Raw genomic sequence first — 13,743 nt, forward strand, 5'->3', positions numbered from 1 at the left:
GTAAGAGAAATTTAGCTTTTGAACTTAATAACAAAAGATCCTCCCCTAACTGAACCCAAAATTCCGGAAGTGGTTTGCTTTTAAATGATGCCTGACAGTGGTTGCCCGAAACCATGTCTATAAGGACCTCATATTTTTGCCGCAGTGAGGGCTGCTGGTTTTGACTTTACTGGAAAGGATCTACAATCCACTCATACTTTTTTCGAATCGATTCCTGAGTGCCCCTTGGCAAGTATGAATTCATATTTTGAAAAAAAATAGTTAAGGTGTTCTTTTATTATTGCTATGAATGAGTCATTCATTGTTGTGTTATTTTCTTCTATAGTGTTTGAAATAAATTATTCTCGACGCTTTCTATATAGAACGCTATCTTTTTCTTCAGCGCGGCAATTTTGTATTAGCATCGAATATAGTCTTCCGTTTACCTTGTATGGATGTATTGAATTAGTTAATTTTTAAAAATGTCTGCCAAGTAACATAATTTGCACAACCATTCCTGATCATTCAAATAATCTGCTAGCAAACTGTTTTGGTCATTCAAAAGTGAATAAAGTTCCGTTCGAAATTCAAGTAAACCGGACAACGCTTCATCACGCGACAGCCATCGCACTTCTATGTGTAGCCTAATAACAATGACTTGTGTAGGCCTTTACGTCCCATATCGTCGCACAGAATACTGAGTAGTCTACACTGCAAAGATCGTGCCTTAACAAAGTTGATAATTTTGACGACGTTGTGTAGTACTTGCTTTAATAACGCTGGCATTTTTTTCGTTGCGAGAGCGTGTTGGTGTAGTGCACAATGACTACATGTGCAGTTTTTTTTTAATCTTTCTTGATTCTTGTAACAGCGCCAGAAACAGGCCTTTGCGCCATCTTTGCACACGTCAATGTAATTGTCCGAAGGTTTTCAATGAAATTTCAGTACCGCTTGTAGAGGATGGCAATGGCTTGAAGAACAAAATTTCTTCGTGAAAGGACCTGAACATTCGTACCGCACAAACGTCATTAACACAGCTAATCCGGCAACGTCCGTGGATTCGTCAAGTTGTAGCGAAAATTGAATTTGACTGATACGAGAAATTATGATATTTTAACATCGTTTGATAGGCCTATATTCTGTACTCGATTACGCAGAGTGTTATTTGATAAGGGCACACTGGGAATCAAGTTTGTAGTTTTTAGTCCACCATGCACTTCACTACCTTCACTAATAGTGGTTTCATAAGAGTTTCAGCAAGAGTGAGGTCTACCAGCAAGAGCCAGGTCATGACTAATCAAGTACGTCGCTTCCAGTGCTTTCTCGTTATTTGCTTTTTTTACTTGAGACAAAAATATTGTCTGAACTGCATGGAGTTCTTCAGTTTTTCTTTCAAAGTACATTGTCTGCAGTTTCATTTGTGAAGTCAGGATGAGTTTCGAAATGCCATCTCTAAGCTTGGCAGGGAACTTAGAACTATTGGGCAAACCTTTGTTACATATCTCACACTGTGGACGTCCATAGCAAACTCAGGGAATCCCATGTCCAAATATGAATCACAATATTTTCGTTTTTTTTTTTTAATTCCTTTCAATGCCAGAATACCGTATTCCTAAAAAGATTCTAGAGTACAAACCCTAAGGCAAGAGAGACAGAGGAAGGCCTACGAAGAGATGGAGAGATCAATTTCTTTGAGAGGACGGAACAGGTCGAAATGCCTAATCCCTGTGGATGATGATGATAGTGATGATGATGATGATGATGATGATGATGATGATGATGATGATTCCTTTCAGTACCTCTGCACTAGACATCGTAGACTCTGAAGCAGTATCATGTTCAACATATTCGGAACTCAGTCTCAAGGAATTCGCATTATCTTCTTTTAAAGTAAGGTTACACCTATTGTTATCCCCCTTTAACTGAGCACTGGTTGATAGCTGATGACTCTTAGGTATTACGGAGCCCGTCTTAAATCACAATTCCATTTCAATGAAAGTTTAGCTAACACTTCTGCAATAAAATTAAGATACAGTATATATATATATATATATATATATATATATATATATATATATAATTTTTTGAGGCAACATAACAGTCAATAGACTGTAGATTCCACGTATCACGATTACCAAACGCTGCCTGCTTGGGGTATATAAAACATAAAATAAATTTCGAGAATCATCGAGTACTTGGCAAGCAAGAAAAACCGAGATAGTTCCAATAACGAGTAGATCTATTATTGGCGCCTTCATCTAGAAAGAAAACGCAAACAATTTTCTGAAAAAGTATTTTCTCTTGATGAGCCCTAGGGGCTCCGCGGAGCACACTTTGGGAACCGCTGCTCTAGAGTATGCCATTGGGAAAGTTCAGGATAACAGAGAGGGTTTGGAATTGAATGGGTTACATCAGCTGCTTGTCTATGCGGATGACGTGAATATGTTAGGAGAAAATCCACAAACGATTAGGGAAAATACGGAAATTTTACTGGAAGCAAGTAAAGAGATAGGTTTGGAAGTAAATCCTGAAAAGACAAAGTATATGATTATGTCTCGTGACCAGAATATTGTACGAAATGGAAATATAAGAATTGGAAATTTATCTTTTGAAGAGGTCGAGAAGTTCAAATATCTTGGAGCAACAGTAACAAATATAAATGATACTCGGGAGGAAATTAAACGCAGAATAAATATGGGAAATGCCTGTTATTATTCGGTTGAAAAGCTTTTATCATCCAGTCTGCTGTCAAAAAATCTGAAAGTTAGAATTTATAAAGCAGTTATATTACCGGTTGTTCTTTATGGCTGTGAAACTTGGACTCTCACTTTGAGAGAGGAACATAGGTTAAGGGTGTTTGAGAATAAGGTGCTTAGGAAAATATTTGGGGCTAAGAGGGATGACGTTACAGGAGAATGGAGAAAGTTACACAACACAGAACTGCACGCATTGTATTCTCCACCTGACGTAATTAGGAACATTAAATCCAGACGTTTGAGATGGGCAGGGCATGTAGCACGTATGGGCGGATCCAGAAATGCATATAGAGTGTTAATTGGGAGGCCGGAGGGAAAAAGACCTTTAGGGAGGCCGAGACGTAGATGGGAGGATAATATTAAAATGGATTTGAGGGAGGTGGGATATGATGATATAGACTGGATTAACCTTGCTCAGGATAGGGACCAATGGCGGGCTTATGTGAGGGCGGCAATGAATCTCCGAGTTCCTTAAAAGCCAGTAAGTAAGTAAGTATATAGAGTGGAAGTGAAATAACCTTCCTGATTGTAAGGGACGATAGGGTACACTTAAATGGATAGAAAACCTATATTACGTTTTGTAATTAAATGCACGGTTAATTAAAAATTAAGTTTAAAGTTTCAGCAGTCCGGCAACATCGCCGCTAACATACTCTTCTCGTGATACAGATGTAAGAGGTCAACAAACTGGGTGTGTCTCGCTAAGGTGAGCTGTTCTCTGGCGCGACGTTGCAACCTGCTCGTATCGTGCAGTAGGTTGAAATTAGAGGATTTTAAAATTAAATTTGCACGAAAACCGTCCACGTTATTGAAATACGCTAGAGAAATATTCTTTATTAGATTTTCTAGTTGCAAAAAAAAAAAAACCGGACCGACCCTCGTAGCTGATTTCAGAGTATTGTTCACTCCAGAGCACGATAGATTGGTAACTAAGACTTTCGTGGTTCGAATCCTGCCTGGAAAGGAAACTTTTTTCAAATTTATTCCCAATACTTTTCGATTGCAGCGATATTTTAATATTTAATTAACTTATTATTCCCAGAACATGAATTTTACCAGGTACCGGTATCGAAAAGTATTGGGAATAAATTTGAATAAGGAACAAAAAAAAGTTTCCTTCCCAGGCAGGATTCGAACCACGAAAGTCTTAGTTACCAGTCTATCGTGTTCTGGAGTGAACAAGGCTCTAAAATCAGCTACAAGGGTGGGTCCGGTTTTCTTGCCACTACTGTACAAAAATCACGATTCTATTCGCAATAGCTACTGAATAAGAGGTTGTTAAACATTTGAGAAAAACATTTTTCTGAAAAAAAAAAAACTATTAACTTTCCACCAATATGATGATATAGTTTTTTTGTTACATACAATATGAGCTATTCGCTCTGAAAATCTGAAAGGCTATCTGTGTGTGCGTGCGTGCGTGCGTGACAACTGACTTATGTGAGGTCGAAAATGAACGAATGCATGAATCCATGAATGAATACATTGATTGACTCGTGAAGCGTAGATATATAAATGTCTTCAGTATTTCATGATCCAGAGCCGTCCACAGAGAAAACTCGGACATTCGTTAAACCGAACACTGGATCACTCCACGAGACGGAAGAGGTTTGCATACTGTCTATAGTGCCAGGCGTTCTGTAGCAATATATCATTTCTATTTTTCGTAACCAGTTGTGCACGACTCTAATATAAGTTACACTTTCTGATAATGTATTGTGATTTTCTTTCAATGACAACAGCATAGGAGTTTAGTGAGAAAGAATTAGGTCACATCCGTTTTCTTCATATCAATATTTCATTTCCATCTCATAACTGCTCTAGAAAGTGCTCGGCCTTGTACAACAGAGAGTAAGATATATAACTGGAACAAAGGAGAGCACTGTGTTTAACTAACAGTAATTAAGTTTAGAGAAACTTAAAAAGAATGTAGACAATTATAAAAATAATATTGGTGAAAGTCAAGGCTAGTGACAAGAAGAAAAATAAGGAACTGAGAAAGTAATTAAAAAGACGTAGAAAAATAAACAGCGCAGACTATAAATCTGTCGTTTTATAGTCAAATCATATTATATGATTTTGAGTTATGTGATATGTATTGTTTATTTCAATAATATTTATATGGTTCAGTGTTAGAATGAATTATGTAAGATTTAAATTATGGTACTCTAAGATATAAGATAATAATTATAAACCTTTTAAAAATGTCTGCAGATGTCACAGATAGTGACTACTATGGGGACAATACAGATAACTCTATATCGCCACGGTCCCCACATAAGGCGCATTTACCACAGAGTCGTTGGAGAAAGGCTTTACACCAATTCAGACCTCGAAAAGAGCCAAACAAAACCAAAGAGAAGACAGGACCTTCTGGTCTTAATCCACCACCCATTACTGTGTCATCTCCAGATCTCGTAAGTTCTATTCTTTTTAACGAATTCAATACATTAATTCGTATATTAAATACTTCACAATAGATCCCTAACATATTTTTATGAGGTTTAGGTCGAGATAGCAAGGGTAGTGCATTGTCGGTTTATGGAATCAACAATTTGTATTTTAAATTCTGGTCAAAAGCAAAAGGTCTTTTCTTTTTTTATATAACTCTGAGAATGGCATTAAGATCCATTCAGTCTCTGTCAAATAAGTACCTTTCATTTCAGCGTGCGGTGCTATTTTAAGTTGCTAAAAACGGTTCTGACAGCTCCTTATAGGAGCTTAATCCACCTCTAGATCTAGAAGTTGCCATGCTTATTCCGTTATACAGTTTTGTTTACATACTGTGACAACTGTAATCTCTTGCTACAGTTCTATGGAACAAAGGCACGCTAAGAGTACTCAACCCAAACATGCAGTGTATTGTTGTCTTCAGCTATTGAAGACTTTAACTTTTCTTACCACCAACCCTATTACAGATAGTATAGCCTGGTTCGTCTAACGAGTACCTTATGGGGTGTGATTGGTGTAATTTCTATTTTCTACAATTTTTATGGTAGAGACTTTATATTTTATACACTTCATTCCCTTCCTGTAAGTATTCTTGCATATAAGCTTCATTATGATCAGACGAACGGTTTTTGAGTAATTCAAATTAAAAAAAACATGTTTTCAAGAACTATTTCTTACAAAATTAGTTTCACGCATCTCTGTTATAGTTAGAAAAAAATTAAGGGTGCTATGCATAGACATTTCGCTAGCCCGCACTATGAGCGTGCTAAACTAGCCCCGGCTATCGAGTGATTACTTGTACAGGATTCATATCATATATCATATCATATCATATCATATCATATCATATCATATCATATCATATCATATCATATATCATATCATATCATATCACTAACATTGGTTTACGAATACGAAAAATGTTAGTTCGCTGATTATCAACCTGAAGCCCGCGCTAAGAATGTCTATGAATATGGCTCTTAATTATGAAGTATCCAGAATTTTAAATATACATCTATGAATGGAGAGACATTTTCAAAAATATATGCAACTTCAAAATGTAAATTTTTAGTGTCCACTAAATATGTTTTTTTTTTTTTTGTTTTAATTTCGAAAGTATTTAGTTAAATAAAAATGAGTTTCATTAACTACAGAATATAGAACATGCAGTAAAAATGTCATATTCTTAGCATCAGAATTATAAGAGTCTTTACAGTTTGAATATGACGAAATGTGCTGAAAAAAAGTGTGTGTGACGTAATTTTTGTGCTTCCAAACACTGCAGAGCACTGAAACTTGCTTAACATATAAATAAGAGATTGCTGATTCATTTTTCACGAAAAAAAAAGACGGAAATGCTATTTTTGATTGAAAATGACCAAAATTTCACCTGTCTCTCCCCGTAAGCATAAATCTGTACAATACAAAATTTCTGATAATTGTACAGTTATTTACAGTAATATTAACACAGTAAAGCAGTTACAGTATAACTTATTCAGTGATTGTACAAGTGTTAAAAGAGTGTATTCAAGAATGAAGAATTAAAAATTGCATTGCTGATATGAATAATTCTCATCTTTTAAAGCAAGGAGAAGAAACTGATGTTCTGAAGACTTCACAGCAGCTTCAATCCCGTTTACGTCATGCAGGGACAATGACTAACGTGAACTCCATCACTCTGTTGCATCAAACAAATTGGCTTAAATCGCAGAGTATGCAGGTACAGGTATATAGTCAAATTATTACAGAACTTTTGTAAAATATTGTGAAAAAATATTGATAGGCCATTCCGATATGCATGTTTTATACTTTCTCATTATAGAAAGTGTAAAGTAAAAGTGTCTGATGCTGCAAAAATCTATTTTCATCATTTTTGCGGAAATATACATTTTTAGCTTAGATCAGTGGTCGTCAGCACTCGCTGAAATGGGTAAAGGATATTTGGTGCAACATCATATCCTCCATCATGCAGCGAGGGATAGAGCAGAACCACCAGCAGCTACGGATGCATCATAGTCCAGTCTGCGGGTAAGAGACGCTAGCCCAAGGGTGCTCTGTGCTGATGACCGCTGGTTTAGATACTGTACATGTCACATTGTCCGACATTTCCTAAATGCTAAATAATTTGTGATACTTGATGTAAGTCCGTATCATTAAGCCATGTACCGGTACCATTTTTTCTCTCGTAGAAAAATGAGAAAATTCAACTGATAATAATAATAATAATAATAATAATAATAATAATAATAATAATAATAATAACAACATCATCATCACTGGCTTGACAGTCCACTTCTTCAGGAGCTTTTCCCATTCTTCCCTATTAAGAGCTCGATCCTCCCAGTTCCTCTCTCCAAGAGTTTAACATCTTGGCAAATGTTATCCCTCCATCTCATTTCAGGCGTTTCAGTTCCTCTCTTATCCTGTGATTTAACATAGAACACTTTTTTTGCCATTCTGTCATTACTCATTTGCATGATATGTTCAGCCCATTTAAACCTGTTAACTTGGCTATACTTTACTACCGGTATATCTGACTCTTGTGTATAACTTATTGCACCATCTTGTACATCACCGAATGTACACCAGAATTTTTCTTCCAAATAGTCTTAATTTTATTTCATCGGTCTTAATAAATGTTCATGTTTCAGAGGCATATGTCACTACTTCACTCTTGATACAAGTAGGGCCTATCTACCTTGTTTTTCTCGAAATTAAATGTGACTTAAGTTGTTTTCGAAGTCATAGAAATATTTATTTGCTAAAAGTATTTTTTGCAAAATCTCATTACTATTGTCATTTTTACAGTTTACCTCAGATCCCAGGTAACAGGTAATTAAAACTGTGTACAATTTCAAATTTAGTAGATCCAATTTCTATATGGGTAACATTTTTGTGTGACTCTCATGCATTTTGTTTTTATTGATTAATTTGTAGATGCACCTATCTCGCTACCCATTACCTCGTCTGAGCTAATAAAGGCCTCTTTAATAGCTGCTTGTGATCTTCCAGCAATGTCAATATCACCAGCATATATAAATATTTATACTGACTTATAAAGGATATTACCACTTGTATTGATATTAGCTTCTTTTATTACCATATCAAGGGAAATATTAAACAGTAAGCATGCTAGAGCATCTCCTTGTCGAAGTCCATTTTCAACCAGTAAGAGTTCAGCGAGCATTGTTTTGTCTTTTGAATAAGTTAATTGTTCAAGAAAATATTTTAAAATTGTACTCTCATTCGTAACATGATAAAAGAATTAATTGTTGCAAAACGCATAAAATGTATAGCCTTAATGGAGAAATATTTGTCACTGTCAATTTTATATACCTATTTTCTTGAATGAAAAGAAAAATGACACATGCAGAGAAATGTATCATTGAAATCCTAAAAAACTGAATTGTTCCCCTAAGGATAGTACTTTTAAATGTTTAAATGTTCTCTTTACATTTGCTGAAAATGAGTTTTAAAGTTTCAATTGAAAACATAACGTTAAGAGAGGCCTTTTTAAGATTTCAGGTACATTTTATAGAAACCAGTAGTGGCACATTGTACAATTGTTTTATAGGAATTTAAGAAATTAGAGTTATCTCCAGACACAATTTATTGTTGGTGTAAACCCCAAGAACGTGTTTCCTACCTTGGTTTCCCAGTCATCTTCAACAGTTTCTCTCCATACTTTAACAAAAGGTCTACAATTCTGGACACAATAATTATTACAAGTGATGTAATGATATTCTTCACATTGGTATTTTTTAATTACCAGTACCGGTATCTACAAGCCAATTTATCTGGAAATGATGAACATGAAATCGTTCTGCTTATGCCAAAACCATAAATGTGCATTTTCTTACTTCTGAGAAAAACGAGTCTAAAGTTTCAAATGCCCTTATAACTTCAGGAAAACTTCATTTGAATCAACTTCTTATAACATAATGATATAGGAAGTTGATTAAAATTAAGTTTTCCTGAATTTATAAGAGCATATGGAACTTTAAACTCGTTTTTCTCAGAACTAAGAAAATGCACATTTATGGTTCTGGCATGAGGGGGACAATGATATATACTAAAATAATTAATACTAATTTATTTGGCACCTTATCAAAAATAGAAAATGGCTATAAACGCGATATCCAACTGTTTATCTTACTTGTTGCATAACGTCTAAAAAAATAAATTGAATTAACTGCCCAGCATGTCTGCAAATTCCTATGCTCTGGAGAAATTATATGCAGAATTATTTCTACTTTTCGTTACGAATATCTCTAAGTCCAGTGAGTCTCAGTGAAGCAAAGTCAGATTTTAACTAACCTTCGTGAAGAGCAGGTCAATGTTATAGAATTAACATCCCTTGTCATGAACACATTAGTGAATTAAAGCACATTCTAATATATTTTAATATTCATGTTACTTTAAATGCCGAATTAGTAAACAGAAAAATAATATTAGACATGATTGCAATACATATGGATCGTCCAGTTCAAAAGTGCGACAACTCAAAAATTGACATTTTTTAGTTATTTATACTATTCAAAGCCCCTTTCGGAGCTCTTTCCGATTCAGTATTGAGATAAGTCATATTTACAACCAAAAAGAAAAAAAAACTAAATAAACTGCTTTAGAAATAATTATAACTATGGACTTTACTAATTCATTATTAGTACATTTCGAAATGTATTAATAATGAACTGGAAGATTATGATATACTTGTCCTGAATACTGACTCATTTCTAAATTGTCGTGGTTATGAACCAGAACTCTGTTCTTTCTAAGTGATTTATTTGAAACTTTCAACTGAAGATATCTCAAAACTTGGTTTTTTGAGTTGTCGCACTTTTGAACTAGACGATCGATATATAGTTACTGGTATTCTATGTAAATGTAAGAAAATTCATTGCATACCGGTAGCCTACATCTACTTAAACAGCATGATTTACCAATAAAGCAAATGGCTTAATTTTTGGATTACAGAGAATTTTTTTTGTGTACTCCAGAGAACGGCATTCAAATCGACATGATACATTCATATTGCGAAACTAGCCATATGGTCGACATGACAAATGGTCACCTTTGAGATAATGCTAGGTAGAAACACGCAGCCATGTGGTAGAAAGATAAATTTTCACTGCTTACACTGGCAACTGAATCTGCTTGATTGGGATGCTGCTGCTTACTAATCCACAATGGCAGACACAATGAGATATTTGTTAGCTAGTGGCGTATAGTTCATATGGTAGATGCGTTTGCCTATAGATCAGGAGCTGCACTCTGACGTGGGTTCGATTCTTGCTTGAGCTGCCCTGGTGGGTTTTTCCCTCCCGAGGTTTTTTCCAACTGTAAGACGAATGTCAGGTTATCACAGGGCGAGTACTGGACCTCATCTCACCAAATATCATTTTGAGCTCACCAATCAATTCCATTGACGCTAAATAACCTAGTAGTTGATAGGCCTAAGCGACTAGAAAAACAATAAAATGTTCATATCTAAAATATTAAATTTAAAGTGGAACTTCAGGTCTAACTTTTAAAGCAGTTCCTATTCTATTTTTATAGCATTCTAAATGTTTAAAATTGTTGAAATACCAGTACAGTACCAGTACTGAGTATGAACAAAACAGTGGTTCAGAAGAAATTTTTGTGTACAGATAGACGAACAGACAGGCAGACAGAAAGACAGACAGCTCCAAAATCAGGAATAATGAGAACGTGAAATTATCGAAATCGCTATCACAATACATCCTCTAATGAGAATATTACCTATAGAGCTGTGGAGTTTTTCCATTACGTTTGAGGTCAAGAGTACCAGACAGAAATTAAATAAATACCAACTAACTTCTTGCTTCAGAAGTAGACTTTTGAGTATTCCACTTTGTTCTGTGTCTTAACATTTCCAACGTTTCAGAGCTACATACAAGTTTCCACCATCACTGCAAATAGGCACAACTTGAGGAGTCACCTACTTCTCTTTAAGTTGTAAACTACCTATTTGCCCTGATAATGAATTTTGTATGTCTTTCTGAAACGTTGGAAATACTAAATTCCTTGTGGAATAAGCGAATGTCTACTTCTGAACAATTCACTGTCAGAATCTAAAAATTAACAAGTTCTGCTTGTCTTCAACTTAAACGGTATCGGTACTTAAACAGTTTACTATGCCATTCTGTTCACTGGTGGCACTGAATGTAAAATTTCATTTCATTCATTCATTTATTATCTTCCATAGATCTTACATGAGCAATGAAGCTTTAAGATGTGGAACAAGTCAAAATTTTACAATATTACAATTACAATTTTTACAAATTATTACAATATTTTACAATTTTTACAGTTTTTACAATGTAGTAATTTCTACGATGATGAGGTGAGGTCCGAGGATTCGCGAAAAGATTACCCGGCATTTGCAGCTTAAATTAATGTCAAAACAATAATTTAGAATGCATTTATTGTTTATTTATATGCTTTACAATCTGTAATGATTTTACGATACTCAGATACTGGTACCAGTATTACAAAGGAAATTTTCTTGTAGTACCGGTGCATTGTTTTTGGGCTAAGAAAAATTAGATGTACCGGTACCGTAATATAATATTTGTCACTTTAAATAATTTTGTCTGATTTAGTACTGTTAGTTATCCTCTGTAATAAAATAGTTACTAGTATCATGCTTGACATTGGATTCAGTATTCGCATATTAAAATTCGACCTTCAGAAGGAAGCAAAACAGCAGTCACATGTAAGAAATTTATGGCTTGTAAAACAACTCTGCCCTTGAATGAAAGGGCTCTATTCCAAAAATACTTGCTAGTTTCTCGCCTAAGTTTCCTTCTTCACAGACATAATATGTTTCTGCAATTCTTAGAGACCATAGCGATCTATAATGCTAGAGTAGGCCTACCAGTACTGATCTTGAAGATGTGGAACTGAGTTAATATTATAAGCTTTAATCTTACTGTGTTATTCGTTCTGTTCAGTAGATTTAATGAGATACATTTAAGGTACCAGTAAAGATTTTATTTTTGGGTAGGCATTATAACTTCGCAGCTATAAAGTTGGTAATATTATGGAAAGTTTAAAGTGGGTTACTTGCAAAGTAACAAGGAAATAAGGTCTCATCGATCATTGCTTTTGAATGTACCGATATGTGAAATTCAGTGGTATTTTCCTGTGACATGCATAAAATTAATCTAACGACAACACTGATAGCTCATACTGCTACCTCCGTATATCATAACAGTTTCTCTTTAATAAAAGAACTTGTTTGTGATGATTTAATTTTTGTTCTGTATCCGTATTCTTGTGTAGGATATTAACACTTATCAGTTGGGAGAAAAAGAAATTGCAGCAGCAGAAATTGCTCGAACATATGGTTTGAATACGAGCTTATATACTCCAGACCATAATGAAGGTATTCACATGTCAAGATCCACTGAGGCCCTTAATGCTTGGAGAACACCTGATACAAGAGGGAAAGCTGACTGGTTCCAAGAGGCAGCATATGGTACAATTCACTTTACAGCTGCCTATTTCCAGAAGAACAAAAAGTAAGTTTAATATAATCTTTAACATGCACATGTTACAATCATGTTAATCCTCTGATCATTTTTAATCATTTTATATTATATTTCACGTATGAATCTTAGAGAAAGAAGTCCACACCTGTGGAGTAACGGTCAGTGCGACTGGCTGCGAAACCATGTGGCCTGGGTTCGAATCCCGGTCAGGGCAAGTTACCTGGTTGAGGTTTTTTCCGGGGTTTTCTCTCAACCCAATAAGAGCAAATGCTGGGTAACTTTCGGTGCTGGACCCCGGACTCATTTCACCGGCATTATCACCTTCATATTATTCAGACGCTAAATAACATAGATGTTGATACAGCGTCGTAAAATAACCCCAAAAAAAAATAAAAAAAAAATAGAGAAAGAATGAAATAACATTACAATTGCTTGGATATTCCGAAAATAGATTTTACACACACACACGAGCACGCACATGTACATGCATGCGCACAGACACAAGGTAAAACAGAGTAACACCGAAAAAAAAATGTCACAGAAAAATAAAACTAAAGACATCCAGGAACAAACTGACATAAAAGCTGAAATTGTAGAAAAGTTTGACTTTACGATATATACCGGTAATTCATGGATTAATATTGGCAGATGTAGTGAAGTGAAGTCACCATGGTGGTCTAGTGGCTAGAGCGCTGGACTTATAATCCTGTGATCCTGGGTTCGCTCCTGAGCGTACTTCTGATTTATAACTTGTATTGGGCAAGATCATGGTCCAGGTAACAGATGTTTTCTCCAGGAGCTCTGGTTCCCCTGTGGTATCCCAACAAATTTCCATCATCATTTCGTCTTATCACAGGTGTAACGTAGACCAGGAGAGAAAAAGGAAAATGTAGGCTATATGAAAGTAAAATGAGAGAGAAGAACAGAGAGACAAAGCCAGTAAAGCAAGACGGACGAGATAGAGGAGGGAAAATGAGAGAAAGGGAGAAGAAATGTCAGTTGGTCGATTGCTCAATATGTAGGGCAATTAATTTGACTCA

At 35.3% G+C, this 13,743-nt stretch overlaps 1 protein-coding gene across 4 annotated transcripts in view; it reads left to right on the top strand.

Annotated features, from left to right (window-relative positions):
• Nucleotides 1-13,743, top strand: part of LOC138716341 (synaptotagmin-15-like) — a 55,423-nt gene that overhangs the window by 30,853 nt on the left and 10,827 nt on the right. For 2 of the 4 annotated variants that reach the window (XM_069849317.1, XM_069849319.1), the window contains exons 4-6: nucleotides 4,950-5,152; nucleotides 6,772-6,912; nucleotides 12,495-12,733. In XM_069849317.1, coding sequence (XP_069705418.1) covers nucleotides 4,950-5,152; nucleotides 6,772-6,912; nucleotides 12,495-12,733 — 583 coding nt within the window. The remainder of the gene's footprint in view (nucleotides 1-4,949; nucleotides 5,153-6,771; nucleotides 6,913-12,494; nucleotides 12,734-13,743) is intronic. The other 2 variants (XM_069849320.1, XM_069849321.1) reach the window with 2 other exon arrangements.

This window comes from Periplaneta americana, chromosome 16 (assembly GCF_040183065.1).
Source record: "Periplaneta americana isolate PAMFEO1 chromosome 16, P.americana_PAMFEO1_priV1, whole genome shotgun sequence".
Lineage (NCBI taxonomy): Eukaryota > Metazoa > Arthropoda > Insecta > Blattodea > Blattidae > Periplaneta > Periplaneta americana.